At 43.5% G+C, this 27,296-nt stretch overlaps 1 protein-coding gene across 1 annotated transcript; it reads right to left on the minus strand.

Moving 5' to 3' along the window:
• Positions 1 to 750: 750 nt before the first annotated feature.
• On the minus strand, positions 751 to 26,873 carry LOC139718564 (repulsive guidance molecule A-like). The gene is made up of 3 exons (XM_071630031.1): positions 26,062 to 26,873; positions 21,207 to 21,808; positions 751 to 1,464 (listed from the first exon to the last, which is right to left on the minus strand). Exons 1-3 carry the CDS (start codon positions 26,255 to 26,257, stop codon positions 751 to 753), a joined length of 1,512 nt encoding a protein of 503 aa, XP_071486132.1. The 5' UTR covers positions 26,258 to 26,873.
• Between the last annotated feature and the right edge of the window lie 423 nt (positions 26,874 to 27,296).

Genomic DNA, 27,296 nt, shown 5'->3' on the forward strand with positions numbered 1-27,296 from the left:
TTTCTTTCTTTTTTTTTTGGTGCAAAAAGGGATCGCATTCTCGAGTAACACGGATTAGTTTTTAACTTCTTTTTCCAAAACTGAGGTGTATTACGGTAAATACAATATTGCGAGATATTATTCTTGAACCGTGTAAAACTGCGTGACGTTAGCAAAAGGAATATACGACCTTCAAATATGGGACTAGGAAATGTTTTGTTATTGTTATTTTGAAACATAACATCTCAAAGTGGTTTCTGTCATTCCTCTTGAAAATAATTTGTTTTTCTACTGACCAGAATACAGACCCCTTTGAAAAACCCTGTTCATAGAATTGTATCAATCGTGATATGGAGCAACCAAACACACACACACACACACACACACTCAAAAACAGACACAAACACAACTTTCAGGACACCACAAAACTGCAACGACACTGCTTATATCAATTCTTCACATATTATATTCTCAATTTTGCGAAGCCATGTCTGCAAATATACCCTGAGCTTTACATAACTGCAGTCTTCATCCCTTTTTAATTATTAATTTCTATTACTCTTTCAAATTTGGTTTTTTTTTAACTTGATAATGGGAGTATTCCAAATAAGTCCAATAACTTGTATGTACAGCAGTGAGCGGCTCAGGATGGTATGACATATATAATATATCTTAATACAAGTTAATATAATATATTTTTTACAAAATAATATACAAAATAATATGGGATTTAGGGGGAAGGGGCATATAAAATAGGGCAGGTTAAGGGTGTCACCGCTGGATATGGCACCAAGATGACGTATAGCTACTGGTGAGTATTGACAGGAGCACCATCGCTAGGTTGAAGAGCAAGTGGTGCGAAAAATATGTCCTCGGCGGTGCACCGCCATCAACGTTCGTGAATCCAGGAAAGGATGCATTTTCAAACACACTAGTCCTGTTTTTCAGGAGAATGGAAGCATTTGGGTGAAGCCGCGTGATGTCCGCGAGGGCGCTTTGCGCCGCACGCGTAAAGTTCGCGTCGCCCGTGGTGAGGAGGTCGAACACGCACGAGTCCAGGTAGTCGTCGATGACGCGGGCTTGGCGGCATTTGGCGATCGCCCCTTCGCGGAGTTCCTTGTAGTTGCGATCATCCCTGGCGGTCTCGCTCAGAAAACTGGCGTATTCGATCTGCTCCGAGGGCGGGCAGCCTCGCACACACAACTGCATCTCTTCCGCGCCGTAGTGGTGAATGAACTCCTGGGGCATCCGGACTGCGAAGGTGATGTATCGGCCGACCTGGCGGATGACGATAAGCGTGGCGATGTACTTGATGTGGATCTCGACGTGTTCGCCGGGAATCACCTCCACGATGACCACGCCCTGTTCCCGACCGCTTGTCACCGTGCCGTCGGAGAATGCCGCCGGAAGGTTTCCCGCGACAGCCTGGTACTGCTTGTGTTCGGCGCACTCACCGTCTCTGTGCGGCTTGATTATCACTGTCAACTGCAAGGGAAGAGAAAAAGAGAAAGAGAGGGAGATTAGTAATGGGGAATGAGAGAGAAAAAAATCGAGCGGTCCGAATGAAATGAAATGAAAGCAGAAACGCCTCAGTTACCTTGACCGGCTCATAAAGTGTGAAATTATCGACAAGTGAGCGTGAAGGTCAATGTGATTACAAAACTCGCTAAGAAATCAGGGGTTTGGCGCGTTTGCATCGAGTGAATATGAATGATGGAAGGGGCTTCGAAAGGATCCAAACTTTGCCAGTATAATGAATTATTATGTATAAACATCATCAGCGGGCATTATCCACTATTCTCAACTTCCGTCGCTCACACAAACGGAATCTAAGGGGTTTGATAGGTGGGTTGATGCTTTTCATAGCCACCAGGAATGACGCAAGAGATAAGGTCTAAAAGACTTGCATATGAGCACACTAATGTTTGATTCAGATGCTGTCTAAAATCTATTACTATGTATGAAAACTCTAAGACCCACTATTACGATGCGCATGTTGTTATCCACTACAAAGCGATAAACAACCTATATAGCAAACGGCTGGCAAAACAACTAAGAACACAGCCTAAAAATTGTGAATGTCTTGCCCTTTTTTACACCGTGTTCGGTGCAGTGTAGAGAGTTACGGTGTGCACAAAGGCACTGCGAAGAGCGCCTGCGCCCCTGCCTGCCTGCTTTCTGCGCGATATCCCCTGCTGCTTTTTCCATCAAACGCGCTTTCAACACTTGGCCTATACAACGATCAAATTTGTCCCGTCGCCGTTGACTCGTGTTCCCCCAATAGCCGCTGCATTACCTGTGCATAAATCAGGCAAGTTTTTTTTTCGCCGTCTGACCCCATGTGATACTCCTGACCGCATTCCTATGTGTGTCTTGCATTTCACGAAGGCAAGGCCAAGTGTGCGAAGAATAAAGCAGGAGAGAGAAGGAGAGAGAGAGAGAGAGAGACACACACACACACACACACACACACACACACACACACACACACACACAAACAGAGTGGTAGACAAATGAGAATATAAAGGTAACGGTTCGCGAAGCGCTTATTCCTCGTGAGTGACTACATCCGGGACACTGGCACCAGGAAGGTATTTGTCACATCGATGCGAGCGAGTGCCTGCTAATTAACGCTCAACGCAACAGTGAAATATGAGGACTCACTATCAAAACAATAACAATAAAGCAAAAAGCCATGACAATTCGCATAGCAATATTGACACCAGGAACTTGGTAACATTATAACTAATAATTCCGCGTGAAAGCAGGAACAGTATAGGGGCAGAAGTTAAAATGATCTTATAAAAATGATTTGTTCACCAACTTAACTGATTTTGAAGCCAAAAGCCACTCGTATTTACTTCTAAACGGTTATATTTCGCATACATGTAAATATTTGCCGGAAAGACGCCCTCTCCGCGCGCGCGCGTCGATGAGGGAACACCGCCATAAAGGAGTGCGTGCGTCTTCGAGGCGCTGCATTTTCTACCTATCAACCTCCAACTTGATCTAACCATGGAGCTACCCATGCACCTGCAGCGAAAACCGATGTCAGCGAGCACCAGCCAACCAAAAAGAGAAGGGAACGGCCACAAAACCCGGTCCCTCGGGCTCATTATCAGACGAACTCTATTCATTCTTGTCACCTGACCGTAATAACAGGATATTGATGATAAAATTCTCCTCAAGTCGGGCGCGAAATATGGCGGGATACAGAACCCCTTTTAGCCGCTCGATAATTCCACGTATTGGGGTGGATTATATTTTCCCCTCCTTTATCATAGTTGTTCATCAAATTCATTCTCCTTTTTTTTTTTCTTCAAGGCATTATCAACGTTATTATTTTTCCGGCTGTTTTCTTCGCCCTTTGACAGGAAGCCACACAAAAAGGTTTTTCTCCTACATTGGTATAAAGCTTATTATACCTTCAATACAGGCTATTGGTAGGCCATAGAGATTGTGCAAGGAGGATAACACCTCATGTCGGCTACGCACCTTCGTTAGAGTCTATCGTCATGTAGACGGGAAGAGTAAACTGCAGTGATCAAGCACGCTTTCATCTGGATAACAGGCTTCTTCTGTCATAAAGATATCTTCGACAACTTCTCTGTGAAATTTTCCTTCAGCATCAGCCTAACTGGTACTGCTTTTTTTTTTTTTTTTTTTCAGCGAGGGACCAATCCCTAGTATGCCTACATGCGTGGTGTCCAAGACAAGTTATTGCACAAGGAGGTATATTATGCGAACCTTCGGTTATGCCACGGAGGTACTGTAGTAGTCTAGAATCGCCTATCACCTCCTAGGTTGTACCAGGTGTGTGATACCTGCCTGGTTTTATCACGACACATGTTGGGGTTACCACAAACCAATTTCGCTGCCGACGAAATCAAAACATCAGTTGCCAACAATAAGCCCAATATTTCATGGGATTCTACTACCCGATAGCATTTAATATCTGCCGGCGCTACACGGACTAGCATGATTTTATTGAGCACATCCTCACAGCATAAAAGCATTGCCCTTACATACAATGTTGGCTTTGTTGATTATGAATCTTCGGGAGGGTCTAGGGAATGTCTTCAAGTTACGTTATGGCGTAATACTAGTGCTGAATGAGTCCTTCCAAGGAGATACTACGCGTACCTTCACTCCACTTGTGCTCTTGTGTAGTATTTCTGTCAGAGTTACTGGAAACCCACCATGTTGTGTCAATGCATGGGAGGAGGGGGGGGGGGGGTGTGAGAAGGAATGACATGATGAGGGGTATTAACTAGTGTTGGTCTGGATTGAGGACACCCCAGGGGTAGGTCGACGGACCAGGCGTCAATGGTTTTATCGAAAGATCGCAAACTTGCAGTCGCCATGCACAAAAATAGGTAACAGTCAACCTCCAACCCCACAACTCGCGCAGTGATTACAGCGTAAACTTCCAAGGTGAATGTCGTAAAAAATGTCCGCCCGCCAAGCCGTTCGTCCCGTATCGCAATGACAAATAACCCTTCTCTCGGGAGTAGTTAAAACCCGGCGAAACACATCCCTAGCTACGTCATAAAACATGGCAAAGTTCACAGCTCAATGTTGTGATAACCCCCATCTTCCGTGTCTGGAGGTCCCCGCCGCCTTCCGTCAACCAGCTTTGCCCGTACAGCTTCAAGGATGGATACCTCCTTGGCCCGAACATACATCGCACAAATACCCACTAACAAGGAGGTGTACAACTTGGTGGTACCATCCAGCCTCCAAACTTTACCGAGGAGGTACAAACTACGAGGTTCGGCTAGTACCTCCCTTGCCTTTACCAGACACTGTACAGACCAAGTTTTTACGACAAAGCCGGCACTGTTACATTACAGTATACTGATAAGGTCACTTACTATTGACTACGAGATTTAAATCTAGATAACCTATTCACTAATGTGATCGACATCTGATCACACACCACACAAAGCTCATAGCATGTTAGTATATATTCGTGTTAACTTATCAACACTAACCAATGCTGTCTATTCAAGTCTATGACTGAGCGTGTGTAAGGGCTTGCTCTTGTTCTTGTCACATGCAATGCAGTATTCGATCTGCACACAGGGAGGTGAGACGTCTCACCTCCCTAATCTGCACTATGACCGAAATTGATGCTCCGAATGACCACAACAACAGATGTACCCGTTAGCGTTGTACATAAGCTCTGTTGAAAAGAAATGAAATTTGCCGAAATCAGGTAAAATGATCGCGGTGAAATTACCCGCTTGATTTTCTTCTTCTCGAGTGAGCACTTTACCGTTATGAAGAATAATATAGGTCTATCATCGTTGGTAAGTGTAGTTTTGATATGTCATCGTTGGTAATGTGACGATGTAGGCATTCGACATTGGTGATATACATAAACAACAACACAACTGATGACTCTAGGTATGTAGTGTATCAATGTCAGCAAATTGGACACAAGGTCCTCATTTACTTGATCGTGATTCTCCTTTAAATGCATTCGTCTGTTGCTCAAACTCAGCTTTCATTTTATTTCTCACCTACGAGTTCTTCTCCAGAGCCCTGACATTCATAATAAATCAATCAAAAGGCTCGGCTATAACTCTAAACCGCCACTTATCATTGCACTTCACACTACAAATGTGCTGTATACATCACTGCATTTTGAAATCGGAATTTCACGAGTATTGCGTTACTAACTTGTTATGTTACAACACTGTATTTAGTACGCTCTTCGGAGAGACTTTTGGAATTTGCATATATTATTACACCCCTAGCGATGACAGTGTTGGACATTATCGTGCACAATATACCATTATCATTATGCAAAATAGACAAATCATATTTGAAGGAATAGGACGTATCGAGTTTTGGTATAAGCTGGCTTGCCTCTGAACAGGGGGAATAGAGGGATGGGGGTGGGGAGGGATCAAGGTAGAGATAGGGGATGGGAAGTACAGCCTACAGGTAAGAAGCCGGGGAGGGGTGGACGGAGAATACAAGAGTCGGCACAACGACTCGCTGTCTGGTATTTCCTTGGAAGTCTGCTGCCAGAACGACCCAATACGATCTGTTGACATATTGGTGGTAACCGACCGCATTCCAACCATCCGCTCAACAGGGCTCCTTTTCAGTCGGCCCCAGTAATCTCAGCCCTACCCCAACTCGGTCCTAGCACTCGGTATAGGAGCACACCTCAAACATTTTCGTCACAGCAAAATGTCCGGAGACTCAACAGGAATACTGAAATGCCTATATAATGCACGCCTGATCAGCGTAGTGTGCTTGAAAACGAAAACAACAACAAAACAACAACAACAATAACAAAAACAACAAAAACAGCAGCAGCAGCAACAACAACATTAAATTCATGAAATTCTTCCTTCGAGGTGTTTTCATTGCAACTGATTGACAAATTGCCCAACATAGACGTATTAACGTCGATGTAGGGCAATATGTCAATCAATTTCAATAAAAACAACATTATCACCATTATCGTCAACAACAACAGCAGCAGCAGCAACAACAACAACTCCAACAACAAACCACACCTACTTTATACACTCGTGAACATACATAGTCTCTATGCACAAAATGGCAGACGGACAAACACACACACTCACACACACGTGTATGTACAGCACTAGGAAAGACAAATGGAAGTTATGGGTGACCTTTACGGCGGACAGAGCTGTAGGTTTCGATCGTACGCTACACCTGGCCATTGTTCCATTACCGCTAGACCTCGGGAACAAATACGAGAAACCTTCAGGTAGATCGTTTTAAATAAAGGGATTAAAAAACCCTCCTTACTGCCTCTTTCTTGCGGGCCATGGGGCAGATTATGGCAGGATTTTAGGGGGACTATAAGGGCGAGGTGTTGAAAACTTCTCGTTCAGTGAATAACAGTCGCGCTGTGAAAGGTGAGATTATGAGTCGCCATTTTGGACGAAAATCGTTTCGCCATAGGATTTTACACGCAAGAACCGAGGGGTGGACGGACAGGCAGCTTCTTCTTCAACAAATACCTAATCTGATTAATAATCCACCTATCGCTGAAGAGGATTACCCTTTTACTGACGGTTAAAATTTTTGTACAACATTACACTATAACCAATCAACGATCGACTTATAGAAGGCTTAGGAAGACACTTCGGGATTCCTTGGTAAATTTGATTAAGCTACTTTTACGGTTATAGCTCAGTTATATTATCTCAAGACGACTCGAGTGATGTCCCAGGTAACCTGAACAACATATAAAACACCCCCCCCCCAAAAAAAAAAACAACAACAACAACACCCAACAACATTCCCTCCTCACTTTGCCCCCCCCCCCCCCTCTTGTCCAGGGAACTAGGCTGCTGCATTGGCACCCCTCCCCCAATCACACATAACATGATTGAAAGGAGTTGAGGGTGAAAGGACATGGCGGATCTTTTGTCGTTTTGTTGACGAGAAAAGGCCTTTCAATAACCACGTGAAAAACAAGTTTTCTATCGCGTCGGTAATTGGAAAGTTGGACTATTGATCGCGCACACAATGGCAGTGTGGAAAGTGCACGCAACCCAGTTTAGTACACTGAAGGACCCGTTATTTCCAAGGACCTATTCCTCCTCTATATGGAAAAAGCACGCCTGTTTCTCAAAACAAGAACCTCTCGTCAAAGCTGTTGCCAATATTTCAAGAAGGAAATGTACAATTAAATGATAACTTGTCACAGAGACAATGCTTTTCTTTATTCTACAGCGCAATTATGTTTCACATCTATGCTTCTGCTCACATCAAAAGATCATACCTCCAGACCAATACATTCTTGCTTCACGTTTCTAGTAACACCGCAATCTATATTTCTTTGAATTATGACAGTTATGACGAGCAATCGCAAAGGACGGACAGACATACAATGTATATACGACAGATCGGCAGACGAGCGTGGTGACAGAATCGACTCAGTAACTGCGATATAGGGCCTATTTGGTTTGATATCAGTCACGGTTGACATCGAAATTCATAAAGAAAAGTTAACTTCGTATCCATACATACTAGTGTTTTAGCACTTAAACGGTATAAGGTGGTAACGTGTTTCCTTGTATAGCGTCGTCATCTAGCCTTTAAACTGACAGTGCAATTGCTAGTCATGCTATAAAACTTATCATACAACTATTATTGTTTATGTTATAATGCTGAAATAACAAAAAGTGATTATGATGCTAATAATACAATGACAATCATGACTTTCAGGGCCTACAATCTTTCCTTTATACGGACATCACGGAGCTTCGAAATCGTCCCGACACCAGCATGCCGAAATGGCTCAATCGAGTCGGAATGATAGTTACAGGTCAAAGGGCAAAGGTTAGTGTTGCCCGGAGGCGAGGCGTTGTCGGCTGGGTGACGACAACCTCGGCACCCCATTCCTATCAACGACTTCCACTTTCACTAACACTTGTTCGAAGTTCAGCGATATAGGTACTCCAACTCAAAAGGAAAAAGAACGGTAAGAGGGCAAATAAGAATGGAAGTTTAACACAGATCATAAGACTCTTTTTCCCGTGAAGTCCAAGGCAATTTATATGGGCCGAACCGAAGGCATTGTGACGTTTCCGAGAAACCGTGTCTCTCTCTATCTTCAATTAGAAATCGCCCTTTCATAGCCACATAATGGTGCATTCGTGAGCGTGTGTGTGTGTGTGTGTGTGTGTGTGTGTGTGTGTGTGTGTGTTCAGAGAGAGAGAGAGAGAGAGAGAGAGATAAAGAGAGAAATTAGGTAATACGGTGGTTCCTCAGGCACCTTTCTTTACATCACGTGACAGTAATATTAATTATGTGACAGTATACAATGTATTTGACCACGAATCAATTTTGCTACCGCAGTATCACACACCATTTCGCTTTCATCCCCTGTATACATTTCATTCGTTAACAACTACACTGTAATTAGCCAGGACGTTACACACCAACACATTCGGATTCACAGAAGCCTTGTACAAGCTGCCTCCGATACTAAGTTTTCCGACAATTAAGGGAAAGAAACCCATATAATTATTTCGGCACACAGGAGAGCTACAAGCGTCGGACCGTTCGTTTCCCCTTTGCACTCTCCGATTCAATTCTGCATTATTTCGCCTCCTTGCTCCTGAAAGAAGCTTTTGGTCTTTGTCGGCACCGTACGAAGTCTTTGCGTGGAAGTTCACTTGGGTGTATAGGAAACGTTCCCTGGGTTATAGGCTAGACCATGGGTCTACAACACAGTGGTTCCATGGTCAGATCAAGAAGATACTCCTTATACAAGGCGAGCTAGAACCTTCCTGGTCAGATCAAGGAGGTACTAACTCTGCTTGGTAGTACAGTTAGCCGGTATTTCTGGCAAAAACAAAACAAAACAAAACAAAACAAAACAAAACAAAACAAAACAAGACAAAACAAAACAAAACAAGACAAAACAAAACACTGCAAAAATAACCGTTGGCGTGTCTGTTCCCTGATTACATTAGTCGATTCTTATATGACCGATTGCATGTTACGAAACAATTAACTATCAATTAACGAATTTGAACTTGTCAACTACTTAACATAATGTCATGGCGAGACAGACAGGCGCCCAACACACACACACACACACACACACACACACACACACACACACACCGAATATACGCAATACCAATACCACACTTTTTTTTCTTGAAATGAATGTTTGCTGGAAACTTATTTATGCACAACGTACCAACTTCTGACAACTATGATAAGAAATACATGGCGACGCCGAGGAAGAAAGTACAGCCCGCGATAAAAACTCTTCTTCTTCTTCTTTTTTCTCTCCTGAGTTCTGTTTTTCCGCCCAACCAAAACCTTTTCAAAACTTGGACAACACGGGGGACAGTCTACAGACCCAAATGAGATTTACGACAAAAATATCGCCATAAAAATGTAAGACTAATCACCTCAACCACGTCACGATAGTAAATCTGAGTTTCGGACTCTCGGTACGAGCTGAGCGGGAAGAGCGAAAGGAATGACCGGCCCCACCCTGGTATAAGATGACATACGCCAGCCGCTGCACTTCCTGTCGGCTACTCAATTGAAGCAGTGAGAGCAAGAACTGGTCTGGTGGAGTTTGCAATTATTATTTTCATCTCGGTTCATCTATTATAATTTCACTTAAAAAAACTGGTGGTTTAACAGTTTCCAGACTCATCGATTAGCTCAGTGCACCTGCATGAGTTTGCTATGCCTATAGAGACTCTCGGGAGTGTGCACGAACTGCTGCTAATTATTGGAAAACTCACTCTTGTGAAGTTATTGGAAAAGGTCAAGGTCCCGAAAAAAAAAATGGTGCATTTCTAGCAACAGCATGCAGAATTGACGGTAGCTTTATGCATGCCTCTGAGCGCCGTGTACCATTGATTTAAAACCAACAAGGCGTCTCAAGTCTCAATCTCAGGCAGTTTCGCGCTTCTACATACAGTAGGCCTACTTCGTATGCCAAGATGTTGCTTTTTCAACCTCCGTTTCGCTACGCGGGGAAGGAGACCGAGTAATATAGATACAAACATATCGCTGTCATTCCTGTAAGCTGAACAAGGTTCGATGTTCGCTCTCTTAAAAGAGAATGCATCGCCGTACATGAAGTACCATCAGTGGTGGCGTCGGGTAGCTAGCTGCGCCCCAAGTCTTCCCGCTGGGGTAACATCTCAGACAGTGGAAGGTTTGGAGCCATGCATAGAACACTTTTGTCGGCCATCTCGTCAATGCACTCATTTCTTATCATTCTCGATTTATTCTTGAACTTCACATCTACACCTCAAGCAAATGCTTGATTTCGTCTCGTTTCCTGGAGAAACAATATTAGAACCGAGACGACCAATAATAAAGCGACAATGCCTCTCGAATTTCAATCATTACATATGAGTAGTTGTCGGGGCAGGGTCGATTCTTCTCCATCAAGTTGATTTTTTTTCCCTGCTTCCAGCTTAAAACATAAAGTGTAAGCTTTTACTGATAATTACTTCACCCAGGACGCACTGGACAGTTGTCCTTGCGTGTAGGGTAGAAATATGGGTCATATCAGCCGTAGGTTGTCGAGAAGCTGAAACAAAACCAACTGTTTCTGCGAGGGCCTGTTCGAATTGGCTAGAACCCCAACAGCATGGCTGTCACTTCGATACTGATTCTCTCAAAAACTAACAAAAAAAAAAAACACCCAAGCTAAATAACTAAAAATCAAACAAACCCATGATCGACAGAAACTAAACGTGCCCTTTCTCTTTCAACATAGGTTAAGACTACAATGCACATGATTATAGGCCTACACATTACTGCTACAGGCTTGAATTAAACCAGGGAGGTGAGAGTTAAACGCTCCTAATCAAATAACAAACGCAAAATTTAACATCAAATCGGATTTTGCGATATCGTCATTGCTGTATAGCTGCAAATCTGTTTGAGGGAATCTCCTTACATTAAACCATAGGTATGTTTGAAAGCAGAACGGGAATGTGCACATGTACTGACCCTTCTGAGGATGCTTGAGTGTGTGACGGGGGGGGGGGGCAGGGAGATGCTATAGGTAGCCCGACTTGATAGGATTAGGGAAATCCTCCCAATGTCTGCATTCCTCACCATAAAAAGCTTTACCGTGTTTTATAAATCGGTAGGCCTATACAGCAAGACGAGCAGAGCATGGCAGGAAATCATTGGATGAAACAAAAACAAGAAGCCAATAGCATCAACATCCCTCCATAATATCAATGCATAACCATGTCTTTTTCTTAAACAACAACAACAACAACAACAACAACAACAACAACAACAACAACAACAACAACAAACAAAACAAAACAAAAAACAATGGAACGTAATATCTAAAACACTCCGCGCATCAGAACCGGAAAGAGCTTCAATACACAGTATTGACAGTTTCGGGAGAAACAAAATGTTAGTATCGGTTTCCTATACAACTGTCACCTGCATCTGCGCTGAATAATACATTTGACAGTTAAGGCCTACCTGTCCAGTATCACTATGAACTTGAGAGAAATTGCGTGAGTAATCTTTCGACACACACACAAAAAATCCTATCTCAGTCTAGTTCCTGTCAAAATGCATTTTTATATCAATACTAACAGTATAGGTGACTGCTAATAGAAACACGAAATCCAGATCTAATCTCTCTAATTTTCACAGCGATAAGGTTTTGCAGATTCATATTTTGATCAAAAGAAACTTCAATTTGAACCAGAGGGGTTTGCACATCGTGTTATGACGTGTACCAGCATGTATCTGTGGGAAATATCATTAAATAATGGAGACCCACCGCTCTTCTGCCACGATTCAAAGGCGACAAAAGAAGAATGGTTTTACTTTTGCCCCCGACTGCCACGCAATTTAATGTCACACAGTGGTGTTTCAGCAATGATCGCACCCCAAACACTTATCCCACAAAAGGAGGCGCAGAGTTCAGACAGTGAACAGAGATTGGCAATGGTGAGCGATTCCGCCCGTAGCATTCATAAATCGATTTCTTTATCTCCCGCGCCTTTCATCCAAATCCCATAACTCATCCGGTTTTTTTGACATCGTTCTAGATAGCAGCCTGCCACATGCACGATAATGGGATCGCGGATCCGACGGTCGGCAGCCGGTCGGTCCATCATTCACAAAAATACGTGCACGCGCGCCTTTTAGGGGCAGAGGAGCATGATGGGAAACTATACAGAGACTGCACAATGAAAACAACTCTATGATATCTCGCGAGAAGCTTGAAATACAAGAACATCTGTAGCACTCAGTAACGAGCCCATTTGAATCATACAGCTCCTGTAGTATTAAGGGAAATATACCACCATATCAAGGAAAGGAAAAAACCCAAATGACTGAAATAAATGGCTCAGAAACGACAGACGCCTTCGTACCGACCTGCAAAATATAATAAACATCATTACAGCATTATTGTGTACAGATGGTCTGTAAGCTCATTTTCCGGTGTGTGATATGATTTAATAGCGTCGTCACGTACCAACAATGGACAGTTTCCATGTAGGACTATCTGACTCAAACTTGATTGGCACTGTGCGTTCTATGTTGTAACGGCCACACGTACTAAAACGAAGGTGGACCAACGATGAATTTGACAACGTGATCGCATACATTGAGACCGTGTGTTTGAGAGGAGAACACTGATTTGGTGTAACGGGGTCGACAATCTGGATACGTTTCTGCGTGGTAGAAGGCGCGGGGAGCTTTGTGTGCAGAAGTTCAAGGAAGGACAGGACTTGTTTGCCATCACCATCTCCCCCTCATCACATCACCTCTCACCATGCCATCCCGTCGGATAGGGCAGGAGCAGCGGGGAGCAATGGGGTGCAGCGCCCCAGCCTCTGCGGGACAGAGCTGGAGTTACCTTGGGCTAAGAGATATTCGTCCCGACCTATAAATTAAAGAGGTTGTTACGTTAAGGTGACTGTATATTGGTACGAAAAATCGTTTCCCGAACAAACAACTATCACCATTCCACATATTGATATGAGATTTGTTCGAAAATACAGTAACGGAAATTAAACTGCACAAACTGTACCGACATGGCATGAAATAGTGACAGAAGTGTGTCATTTCCGAGCATAGTATTGTATATGACTTAACACTGCATCATACGGTGTCACTTTAAAGCTCTTCACACTTGAGTGAGTTGTATGGAAAGTTGCTGCAACATACATCTCGTAAATGATTGCTGATGCCAACACATCTATGCTATAATTTTTTAACAACATGGTCTCAATACAAATCGAGCAGTTATTCACTTTAATTTAGGTGTGAAGCGATAAGACTACAAAACGTATACCTCTTCGACGATCTTAAAGACTGCACATCCATCTCCTGTTGTCAATGCTTACGTACGGCAGTCGCCGATTTTCACAATGATGATAAATACTATAGGTATTATCTACACTCATTTCCATAAGGGGACGTATATCCAATGACAACGTGGAACGGTGAGACATGAGAATCCATAGAAAATGACATACAATACATTTGTATTTGTCCTAACCTAAGAAATTAAACTGAATGAAGACGTATTAAAATTAAAATATGTTTCACTTGAAGAAAAATAAAATATTGATTTGATCCCTACACTGGATATTTCCTTGGCCATTCAGAGGATTATTGTATATTTTTCCCCCTATTAAACCTCAATGAGGTTGAGTCAAACTGGAATAAAAGGGCGCCCTTTAAACGTCCTCTGCTCATGTCTAGTTCTCCTCCCAAACTCGACCTGACAGCTCCCAGCAGGTCCCTCCTCTCTCCTCTTCGGTCTCCTAGCAACCATACTAAGAGACATGACACGTCGGCGCAGATGTTCCGGCGTGCAGTTTCCTTCGAAGAACCCCGCATATCGAACCCATTACAATTCGCTGTTGTATTTCCTCTCTTTTATTTCCATTTTCAGAGGAGAGAGAGATATCCGTGAAGATCAAACTATAGTCGGGCAATCCCCACACAATTTGAATTCTGGGTTACACCAGTATTTTTTCCCACTCCGAGTCGTAGAAGTACAACGGTGAAAAAGGTTTTCACATCTCCCACACTGAATGAAGGAAGGAGGTTGGCTCCTTGCAAGGAGGTGAGAGGAAAACCTCCCTGCTCCTTGGCAGTAGTGTGTTGACAACCGTCCATGCTATGGTTCTCTGTTTTAGTGAAAACAGTTCACCATGATGGCAGTTTTGGTGGTGGTAAAAAATATAATTTATCTACCTAACCATCTATTGATATATGCCTACAATGTAGGTCACATTATTTTGGTATCGTTTTTTTGAGGCGCAATCAAAACGGCAAATACATCATGGCCATGTGACCACGTCTACTATTTCGAACTGTAAGTAGGATGCCACCATGCTACTAGCATTCAAATACAGTCGTACCTTATGCCAGCTTGAGATGCCGCGGTAATATTACCATTTTTGGTCTATAAAGTGCTACCCCCCCCCCCGTCTCTCTTTCTTCTTCTGTTTAAGTTAATTTTTTTTTTTTTTTTTATTTCGGCCAGAAGGTGAATCCGTATTAACTTTTCCAGCGTTCAGTTCTTAGCATGCACTCGTTTGTGCACGATGTGTGTAAGTTATTTAACGCACTGGACCTAACAAAGGCTTATTTGCTTACGTGATATTTTCGCAATGCAGGGAGCAAACAAGGGAAGGACAAATGCCTAGTCGCTCGTCCTTTCAATGTGAAATGTGTGAACGACGTGACGAGAAGGCGTGGAGAACTTGAAGCCTATCTCTGCCCGTACTGTTTGTTTACCTTGATGACTGTCGAAAGGTGACGAATTGGAACTTGAAGCCCCGGTGAAGGCGAGCGGGGAATAACTGTGGGCTCTACCAGGGACTGGCTCTACATAGCCAATTCACACCGGGCCATGTTAGTGGAAGAGCGATGCTTGCTTGGCCTCCACCGAGGTCATGGAATGGTGGAACCTCTCCAAGTCCAAAAGACATGACCAAACGAAGCACAAAATCAACCCAATGTACTAGTACTCCATCCATTTCTATAGCCTACATCCATTGATTTTTGTCTTATAAGACAGACTGCATCAACTTAGCGCAAGGCAAACGGATGACTCGTTCTTTCATTACGATATCTCATTGACTCGCTTTGGAAATCCAGTAGCGAGATACGTGTTTAACAGAATATGGAACACAAGGAACATTATTTCAAGTATATCACTGCAAATCTACTGATTTGTGGATTGTTGACAAAGAAAATCAACACAAGGCAGCATGTCATTATTTTTGTCCGAGGACCCATCAAGCCAAGGGCCCGAAAACTCCTCGGCACTTCGGTCAGTTTAGCAAACTGTCACTGCTCAAAACCCTAGCTCGCACCTGCTCATATTTATAAGTACACTCACTTCTCCGTTTCTTAACGCAAATAACGCGAATTTGGAAGTTTTCTATTATCGCAAGGTATTGTGTGTGAATACTAATCAGGCATGATGCGAATGAGGTAAAAACTGATATCCTACGCGCATGAAAAGTCCCGTTTGTTCAAGACTTCTAACCGCCACTGCTATTGAGAGCACTACAGGTCATCCGATTTCGCTCAAACTATCAGAACTCTGTGGGTTCACTGTGTGTGTGTGTTTTTTTTAACCTAACATCGCTTTTGGCATGACAATTTCAGATCAATACAAGGGATTACCTAAAAATCTACCTTTAAAGTAGTTACTTAGTACCCATGCTCCCTACCAAGCAGTGAGGTTAAATACTGGTAAAGACAGTGTGAGCTCCTGTGTCATAATTATGCCCGGAATGACCAATATAATATTTACTGTCCTGTCACTTTACAAAGTATAATGTCTCATTGGGTTTGAAAAGAGATCGATAAATTTTATTTCTATAATTACTGCAATATATTTGCATAAATATCTCCCATGAGCTTTAAAGAATGGTCATATTCAAAAACAAAGAAACACGAATACAGAAATCACGTGTGTAGAAGCAAAAGGTTACGCTGTCATGAATTGTACGTTTATCATCAATGCTAAAGTGGATAGACCCCGCTCTCTACTGGGTTGCAGAAATCCAATCACATCGCATCGCATGATGAAAGCCATCCTCTACAGCAGAATAAGATGATATTAAAATCTATTTTGTTCAGTATTATGGATGATAAAGGTTTTTCCCCTTTCCGGATCGTGGTGGGGCAGATTGACAAAAGAATGTCCTTTAACGGCGCGGCGCAGGTCATGACCCGAATCAAGCTTCAGTCGATTGGAATTTAACAATCTGCCGGTTATGTCGACATCCCGAGGTCATCATGTTGGTCTTTCACGATGTCCACTTCTCCTGTTATTACCCCAGCCACCTGCTTTCTAACGCAAGCGCCTCGCTTGACCAATAACACTCAGGTCCACTTCATACTAAAGAGTTAATCCGCTGTTGGATTTCGTCTCTCTACAGCTCGATTTTTTCATGCCTTAGTATGGTAAATTTACGCACAGCACTTGCGTGCAGATAAACAGAATATCACGACATCCTCTTGTTCCTTTCATCTTCATTTTTAGATGCAGGTTTACAGCCAGTAAAAGTAGTTCCGTTTTCCCGCGTACTTCATCATCTCGGAAAATATTAGCCGATGTATCAATATTTGAAATAAGCAATAGTGAAGTTAAGTAAAGGTCATTATCTCCTACCATCTGTGCGTATGATCGGCAACGCCCTGATTTTTCACACCATCATCGATGACAATATTCTACAACGATTGCGAGCGAATTTCGAGTTTGAAATGGCGTTGTCAAAACTGTCACCATGTTCAGAAATGTTAGGGTAGATAATTCGTTCGGAAACACCGCGGGTGTGAATGCCTCTTTATGAAAAAAAAAAAGTTATGTTATTTATTTTCCCGCGCGAATCGACAGGAGCTCGCGGTCTGATGCCCGACTGCGCCTATGTAAACAAACGGTCATCTACATCCCGGGGACGGTCAGCTTCGGGTTACGATTTTGCCAGGGAGGCGAGGGTTTTGCTCAGGCCGTGTGCAGTTTGTTCTCTGGAATCGTCTCGTAACATGTGTGAAGGGTAGGGGAGGAGGGGGGGGGGGGGGGAAGTCGGTGAGGCTATATACAGCCTTGTTCGGATTACGCTTCACTCTCGCTTCTGCTTGACGCTTGTAATAACATACTGGGCTTTAAAATAGCTGGAGACCTTACTAAGGTACGCATCTTGCATGTCTCTTCTGATGTGAGTCTCCATACAATAAATTTATAATATATGATATGATTTATAGCCTTTTGACTTACCAGGGTTTGGATTTCCTGTCGGTTCTCTTTTGTTTCATAGCATTTTCAGGCGAATTAACACAGAACAAAACCAAACCAACATGAAATCCATACCGTGGTATGTTGGATTTCCTGTACATCCCCAACCCTAAATCATGGAGATCTGTCAAGAAGCAGATCGCATTTCTAGCAACAAGAAACCCTCATCTCTCGCTAGGCCACCAACACGAATCCACCCATCATCATCCCAAGGACAGCAAAGCATCGGTCAGGTCGATCGCCACATGTCCTTTGTTCCGCCAAACTGCCCGTCACTCGCCTAATGTGTCTGCCGGTGCGCGTATCGATTCTTCGGCTACATTCAATCAACGACAACACTGCGCTTTAGCACGTCTTACAAATCGAAGTGGAAAGGTGAGTGGAGAATGAGCGGGTGCGCTTCGATTCCGAAATGGCTTTATAATGATGGGCGTGATATCGACCGGGTGGGGGTGGGCAGTGTTTCAGATGAGCAGGGATAGGGACGCACGGAAGCTGCTGGACAATTTATGGCGATTAGAGTAGCTTGAAGGGACAGTGCCGTAACTGTGTGGAGGCCTACATAATACATCAGGCATTTGGGTCGGAATGCGTACATGACAGTTCGTGGGTGTGTACGTATGGTATCTGTATGTGTGAGTGTGTGTGTGTGTGTGGGTGGGGGGGGGGGTAGCGTGTATGCGGGTTAATGTGAAAATGTGATGGAGCGAGTGAGAGATTGATTATCATCATATACAGTATACGTTTTTCTCTAATCTTCCCTTTAGTCGAAGTCAGAAGTGTATGTACGGCATGTGTGACCCGGAAGTGGTTGGAAATTGAAATCTTCTCAATCAGCCATCTCTAATGGTCGCCATAAAATATTGGCATACTCTTACTATTTTCGCCTGATGCATGCTGTAGCTCTAAAACCAATATACCAAGGTATTATGAATACCAACAGGAACCATGATTTTTAATCATATTAAACGCCACATCCCTCCTTCCTTGCAACAGCAACAACTAACACGTCACAATGGTGAGCTGAAACCCAAAGGTTGACCCACAATGGAATATAAAGGATGCCATAGATATGAATCAGGGATTTCTTTTTCTCTCATGACTCTTTGTAGGTCAGCCATAGGGGTTCCTCGCCAGTTTCATCCAAAAGAGACAGCTTCGATCAGTTGAAGAAAAAAAAAATGGTACGAAGTAAAGAAAAGCTCGCAGGTAAACATCTGCCCCGTATTCACGACACACTAATATAAACGGGGTAGGCGACACGAGGTTTGCCCCCGCCGGGACCCGCGTCTTTGAGGGGCAACCAGGCGTAAGGCAAGCATCGGGTTCGCACAGAGTTCTTTTATGAAAATCGCAAGTTTTGGGGGCCTTCAGCATACTCCTCAACAGACCTTTTAAGACCCAGGAATTGCTCCGTATATATTTTCGTGTGTGGCAAGACGGTGGGAGATATTTGTCGAGGGATAAGAGAGGGAGAGAATAAACAGACGGCGAAGGTTAAAACCACCGCAGCCACGAAGCTGGAGTTAATAGCATAACATTTTTGTTGAAAGTGTCGCGGGTACCCACGGCGTGGTTCTCTGGTGGAAGGGGACTAGGAGCGGGTCGTGTTGACACACCGAGCCACATACAAATTGTACATGTAACTAGTGCAGAGCGAACGTGCGAGAACCACTGCTCTCAAGAGCTGTAGTGTGCTACGTCAGAGTCAGTAAACAGGGAACACCTCGAGCTATCACAGGCCGATACACACGACTGCTGGTGCGGTGAATTTCCTTGTCTCAAGTTAGTCAGCCTATCGAGTCCACAGACACTCAATGCATGTACTTGGACTTGACAGGGAAGCGACCTCGCCGCACTGGAAGTCACGCTTTTACAAAATGGAAATGGCGGATTCTCTGGCTTTGTCTCAAGAATGACTTCGATCAAGCAGAACCATATCCGTAGCTTCAATCGGGCGATACACGCAGAACAAAAGGTTTCACCTCCACTGCAAAATTAAGCGCTGAACAAATACAACTTCCCGCGCAACTACAATAGTTAATTTCACATTGCATCTGAGTCACACACGGCAACTCTAATGCACTTAAAGAGAGATCAAACACATTCCTATTAATTTCCCAAGATCGCTTCGTGTGATAGTCGTGAAGGCATTCGGAACAAAGTAAACGAAGCAGTTCTAAATTAACGTGACCTTTTCATAACACAATGTAATTCAAATATCATTTGATTTGAATAGTTTACTTTTCTCTGATTTGCATCATAAGAGTTCAGTAATTTCGATGCCACTCAGTTCAATAGCCATGACTATCGAACAGAAATGAAGCCTGAAACATCAGCTCCCCATTTCATCAAAAAAGTAGCAATGATAGCAACTCTTGCTGAAATGGCAAATGCCATGGTAACGCCAAGAATCCAGCGTTTTCTGATTGGCTGTTGCTACGGTAAGTTGCTATTCTAGCAAGAGTTGCTATCCCTACATCTTTCATGTAATGGGGCTCAGGTGTTGCCTATTGAGATACACACAGAAAAGGGAATGTATGAGACAACATTACAGTGAGTCAGATTACTTGATATCGAGCTGGCTAACTCTTCAGGAATCTATGAGAAGCACCTATGAGGTCCTTGTGAGCCTAGTCCCACCATGCACTTCATTTGCTGACAGGAAGTTCTTCCACCCTCAGGACAAGCACTGAGGTAGACGGACAGATACTGGCTGCATGAGTCTGTGTACAATCTCAGCCTAAATGTTTAATGGCGGGCCTGTTTACAGCTCCCTCATAATTATTTGCACTTGTTCTCAAGGCAGGAGATGCAATCTGCGTTAATGGAAAGCAAACATATCTCGGGAGAACCGGCACGACGGCGGTGTTGCCGATTCACACACGGGGGTACATCAAAACGAGAAGAGACGGCTAGGTTCGGGGGAGAACTGATGGGAATTGCTACAGGGGCACTTATAAAGGTTAGAGGGAGGTGGGGGAAGAGGGGGATGGTGGTAGTTTAACTAACCAGGGATCAGGAGAACAATCCGACCGAATCGTTGAATAAAATTCCAGGAAGAAATTCGAGAAGCATTAAGGATGAATGAAACAATTGTCAATGACAATGAAACAATTGTCACTGACATCAACTGTTACAACAAAATGGTGCACTCAAAGGCTCATGGATAAGTCAACAACCACTTCTAAAAGAACACGAAGAAGAGAGAGGGAGAGAAAGACAGAGAGAGAGAGAGAGAGAGAGAGTGTGTGTGTGTTTGTGTGTGTAGAGTATTTTTGTGTGTTGGTAGATATACTGTATTATTAGAGATTGTGGACAGTTTAGAAGATATCATCAGGTGATGACAATAGCAGGAAAGATGTTTTTGAATGACACTTCTTCGTAAGGCTACACTGACATGCCATGGCAATGTCGGAAGTATACCAACCTTGTTTGTGGCCGTCGCACCAGAACCATGCACCAGAGGCACATTGGTGACTTGGGCAGTCAGGTAGTTATTGTAGATCAACGGCCAGGCTCCAGCCACCCTGCAGGTCTGGAACACGTCCTCGAACGTCCTCAAGTGAGGATCACCGAACAGTCCACAGTGTCGGAAGTCAGGCCTTCCCCTGTAACGGCACCTGTTGGAAACTTCCGTGTCTGGTCCGTCCGAGAAAGATATATTCCAGGGATACCAAGGCGTTCTGTTGTGCGGGTTGTTCGGATCACTTCCCGTTCCTGGATTTTTGTTCCCGTTTTTGTTTCCTGACAAACTGCCGGACGGAGTCAACGCTCTGGACGTTGTGGGGTTAGGGCGAATTTCTCCTCGAAGGACTCGCTGGCAATTATGAGTTCTCTGCAGGTCATTAATGACTGTCCTTGTGGAATGGTAGGTGAGGTCGCCCCGACACGCACCGGGTGAGATGTTATCAACACAGCGTTGGTATCTCTGCAAGGCGCGACAGTATTCCAGGTATGGTCCAGGATCCAACGCGTCTAGGTCTTCCTTGTACTGGCTGGAGCACTGCTGGACTGAACACTGCGAGCAAACTGGAGGACACAGAAGGGTGGAAGAGAAAGAAAATCATTTCGATACTTGTCCTGTCTGATGACATCTCGCAATTAAAAAAAAAATGCAATCATATATTCGTGTAGTAAAATCTATTCGGTTTCTGTCAACATTATTCAGAAATACAGATATTATCATCACCAACTCAACCTCAAGAGCTATCTTCATGTTGTTTATATGAATTCAGTGAATGAACAATTATGAAGAACAACATCACAGGTTTGAGGGGAATTGGACAATCTGTTCCAGACTGAGATAAAGGCATTTAAAGTTTGGGCTAAATCCACCTGTTGCCTTCGCTGTATAAGAAGACTACAATAAGCACGAAGAATCATAATAATTGATACGTATCAATACAGTGCAGCGAAACGAAATAAAACGATAGGCCCATACAATAGTAAGGGGGATGCCTTATAATTTCATTTTCAATGAAACTTGTTGCTGACATAAAATTGTAGTTCAATGCGATACATTCATCCCTGCCTTCTGAGAGGTACCTGCAAAAAAATTAATACTACAATGGAGGCAAGGTAAGACGTTATACCAGATCGATCTAGTTTACTTAAATATTTCAGACACCACATCAAATTCGTTTTATTAAGCGTTCCCGATGGACGGTAGTTAAGGCAAATTGTGTTACGTATACATTACGGCAAGTGAAACCATGCTACATTGGACGACGTGACAAGCAGGTTTTGCTACAATAGTAAAGAGCGTGAAAAATTGATGAAGGACCCACACACATACACGACACACAAAATGATCGATCACAACACGGTGGGAGAAAGATGTCCATCATTGTGAACCAATAAAAAGATCGCTCGACCAAGCGTTACGCCATGGTCAGGCTGACCCATGGAAGGTAAATTATGGATGCTTGATGGACTTCTGACAGGACGCATAATCTGATCATGCGTGTGAACAACCCACGTCTAAATTTATGATGGATGTATACGCCAAACCATCGTTGGCGAGATTCTGCGTGACCTCCACCATTTCGGTTGTAGCTCCATGCCTCCACTAAGGAGGAGGAGGAGGAGGAGGAGGAAGAGGAAGAGGAGGAGTGGGGGGGGGGGGGGGTTATGGGGCAGTATTTACGTCGTGCTTGACGGGTCGTAAAAACAGGGAACTGTTCCGTGGTAGTCGGATAGATTAAGGGCATAAATCATAGCGCCTGGTTCGTTAATGAACTAGCAAACAGAACATTCTGCACGCACAATTTAACAAGTCTCACGAGTAGAGTACTCTTCGGCGAAAAACACGAACGTAAATACAACCCACTTTGTGTACACAGGTGCGCGTTGTATTTGTAGCATATTAATGTTTTGTTAGTCAAGTATTGTGACGGCTGTATTGTTGAGGGACGTGACGTGGATGTCCTGTGTATTAATACTCGACTCATAAGACGGTGCACTGTAATCAGAACAAGATTATAACTTATACCTCCTTGATCTGACTATGGAGCCCATCATCGCTTCTCAGTGACGACGATAATAATATAATAAAATTTCATGAAGTTGAGACAGCAAGCGGTACCATCCAAGTCTATGTACTCGAACATTGAATAATAATGTTACTCCAAAGAGTACATTGCCCATGACCACATGACTCAATGCCAGTGAGACCCAATAACACAACATCATCTCTATCAAATAATCAGCCGCATATAAGTAATAGAAAACTAAGCGAATCAAAAGAGGCATGTTTTTCTTGAGTTTAGCTTTTCACGAAAATATATTTCTGACATCCGTTAGAACCGTATTCCATACATGATATACACTGTAATATATTTTCTCTCAACAAATTTCTATGCCTGGCCATCAAGCACAATTCGCTTGGCTTCCTGATGTCGATATATATTTTGATAAATGGACTCGAGATCAAGGTCGAATTGAGGTCGCACACATCCGATGAATTTACTTTTATTTGATCAGTAAATTGAACGACCTCGCGAAGCTGTGAAATGGTCCCAATCCCACCGTTGTCATTTGAAAATGCCAGCTCGTGTCCGTAAACACGTGACGTGCTCCTAACGGGGCTGCACACACACGATTCTAATGCAATTATTCTACATTTTGGTCAGGCCTCGCAATTCATTCCTAATCTAATCTCTGCTTTGCAAAAGGAAAGGGAGGGGGGGGGGGGGGGTGGCGAGTACCAGTGGGTGAATTTTGTATCGTGCACTTGTATCTCATTGTTTCCATTAGATGGGACTGCACGATAACGATCGAATAGTAGTAGTCGCGTTACATGAGGCTTTCAGTGCACATAATACACATAACACTCTTGTGCCCCTGGTCTGCACGGAATATATTCAATCTACAGCCAAACATCAGTGCCCTTGGTAATTATGACTCTGCAAATGTACCGCGTCAAAAGCTACTGGAACGGGCACAATGCACCCCATTACGTTGTACCCGAGCATACAGGCGACCACCATTGTTCCCATGAAAACCCCAATCAAGCCAGATAATCGCCAAATTTTGATAGCACAACGACGTCTCAATTCACCTACGCAACAGAGCATTGAGGCCAACGGAATAAAAGATAACAAGAAAAGAGAGAAGCAATTGCAGGGATTGTGGGGCTGCATATCTATTGTGCGGTTTTTCTACGCCAGAGAAATTGAAGAACAAAATCCCCAACTGTATAGGATTGGGGGATATACACTTCATTTGCTGCCCGGAGATAAAACTAAAGAGTGTACATCTGGCGTTCCGGCGAAAAAACAAAGCATCATCCGAGGGATGTGTTCTTTTTTAATGCTTTTTGAGATGCTTGATGGAATAATGATAACAAGATTCGAGAAACTCGTTTAAAAAGGAATACAGGAAAGAAAATAAAAACCCAAAGCAACATAAAAACAGAATCGTCATCTCCAATCAAGCCAAAGACAAACAAAAGTCGGAAATTCTGATTTACGAATCTCCAAACTGTATACCTCACAGCGTCAATTAAGAATGTTTGGTTTATCGTGTAAAAGGCACATGGGGGGGGGGGGGGGGCACAAGAGTTTGACTACTGCATTTCTCGTGATGTGGCAAAGATCACCAATGTTGTTATTCATACAATAGCATTGACAAATATCAACAAAGGCATATGGATTATAATGTACAAAAGCGGGAGCGATGATCGCAGGATTAACGTTAATGTTTCAACATCAAACTTGAAACAAGAATATTAAACTGCTATATAGCAAAGTATAAATTCCATTGGATCATATCAATGCTGAGTACACCGACCTACTAGTACTAGGTACCCCCTTGGTGCGCAAGCTGCGATAATCATAGGGACATTGCTTTTCATGGCTCTGACGGCATCGCTGGAACATTATTCCAATAAAAAAATATGACACTGTGTACCATTATCATAGACAGATTAGACAAATAAATATTACTAATAGCAATTCTAGCAATTGACTATCATGGAATTCACACCCAGTCATACAGTGGTGTAAGTGCTGGCCGGATTTGTTTACACTCATCACTGTTGCATCATGCATATGTACATTGTACTATAACTTCAGCAGCTATCACGACACGGGAGGAATACATCTGAGATGGGACACACCTCTCGACATACAACTGTGCAACAATTCGACGACTAATGCACAGGTGTAGTAGTCGCCCTAATTAGTCGGATGTTGGGAGTTTTTGTCACCTTTAGCTTCATCATAATTATGATATTACTCATACAAGTACGTAAATCTCATCTTAAAGCTGTAACAGAGACACAAGAAGATACTACGAACCTCATAGTTATAATTATATCTCTTTGTGTTGAAGTCAGTCACGTGACGCAGTGTCAAATCGTTCAGTATATCCTTGCGAAATGTTCGATTAATTTAAGGTTATTAAGTAACTTCCTAAAGTTGCTAATCATTGCATAATTTTCAGTTTACCACGTGGTAGAAGGGTTCAAGATTTCGTTCAGCTTCATCAGGGATCAGGCCAGGATCACCCACATCATTTTTCTGACTTCCCGATGGTATGGTATTTAATATACGTCTTGACTGTGGCAACTAAAGAACTCCCTTTCCCACACTTTTTTTATAAGCTCCCGACCTTTCGCATATCAAAATGAAGTTCACTCGCTTTTACAATATTGGCGATCCTTTGGTATGATTGAATGCAATGGACTGTTGGTAGACTAACTGTTGAATTGAAGAAAAAAAAAGTACTTAGAAAGTACTCCGGTTTTTTTTTTTTTTGTTCTGTCTTTCTCGAAAACTCACCTTTTGACACGAGGGCAGCGAAGACGGTGAAATGGAGAAGTAGAGCTGCTACCGAAGATGACGGCAGAACTGTCCTACTGCTGGCAGCGGCTCTCCGCCTCCCCATACCCTTCCATGTATGTGCAGCCGGTGTGGCGGTCGTGGCACAGGTATCAACTAGCCCAGTTGCTCTGGAGTGAGAAGAATGGAGGAACATAGTCCTGGATAAGTCATACTTGAAGATGTCTGCCTATGTGTTAGCACTCAAGCCATTCATTCAGATGCTAAGCATCGCTCTTCGAAAAGGGGTAACACCACTGTCGGCAAAATACATTGACTCTTCTCGAGATAATGTCACGGATCTCCCCCATCGAGCTTGACTTGGGAGCTACGCGGTGAGCGCAGCGTAGGTTGTGTCCATAACGGAACGTGCGTGTATACTGGATGCTGCGGATAATCAGATGAGAGAGCGGCTGCTACCCACGTCTCGCTCGATCGCTAGTGGAAAGTGTGCGGAGCGAAAGTTAATCCTCGTATATTGTCCACGTCAGGAGCAATGATGTGCAATGCGTGAACATCCTGATGCCTGCTTTAAGAGAAGCTTCAGCCGCGCCAACACACCAGGAGCGATTGTGATTAATGCGATGGGGAAATCACTGTGATGTAGGGATACGCGTAGAATGCATACTTGAAATGCTCGCATGGGACGTGCGTGTTGTCGGGAAGACTGGCGCTTGTGTACTGTCGGTGGATGTATTCTACCGCCGAGCCTGCGGGGAGGTTCACTCCAGCTGTCATCGCCAATCCACGATAAACACACCGCACCGCGCGCTTATTGGTCAGTTCACCTGAGCGAACAAACGAACCCAACTTGTTAAGCACGTTTGCTCACTGCATTTTATTCAATTTTCTCCCGCACAAACCACCTATTCCTCTTTCTTTTCCTCCCCCTTTTTCCTCCTTTCTTTAGTCAAAGTTTACCACTCGGCTCAGCGCCGCTGAATGCAAAATCAGCGGCGTTTGTCCCCGTAAATTGTGCAAATTTCGCGATGAATAGGCCGAGTTTGGGAATGAATGGGCGACTTGTGAAATGCTTTCTATTGGCTCAAGCTTGGCAAAGGCCAATCACTAAAACGTAGCTCGACAATAGCCTCCTCCACACAAAACCACACTCCCGCTATTGATTGATCTGCCCGAGCTCCACCGGGAGACTCTTATCACACAAGCCTAGAGCCCGAGCCTTTTGTTCGAGTTCT

The sequence above is a fragment of the Diadema antillarum genome, unplaced genomic scaffold (genome assembly GCF_040938485.1).
Source record: "Diadema antillarum isolate AM-2024a unplaced genomic scaffold, OU_Dant_1.0 scf00000097, whole genome shotgun sequence".
In the NCBI taxonomy this organism is placed as follows: Eukaryota; Metazoa; Echinodermata; class Echinoidea; order Diadematoida; family Diadematidae; genus Diadema; species Diadema antillarum.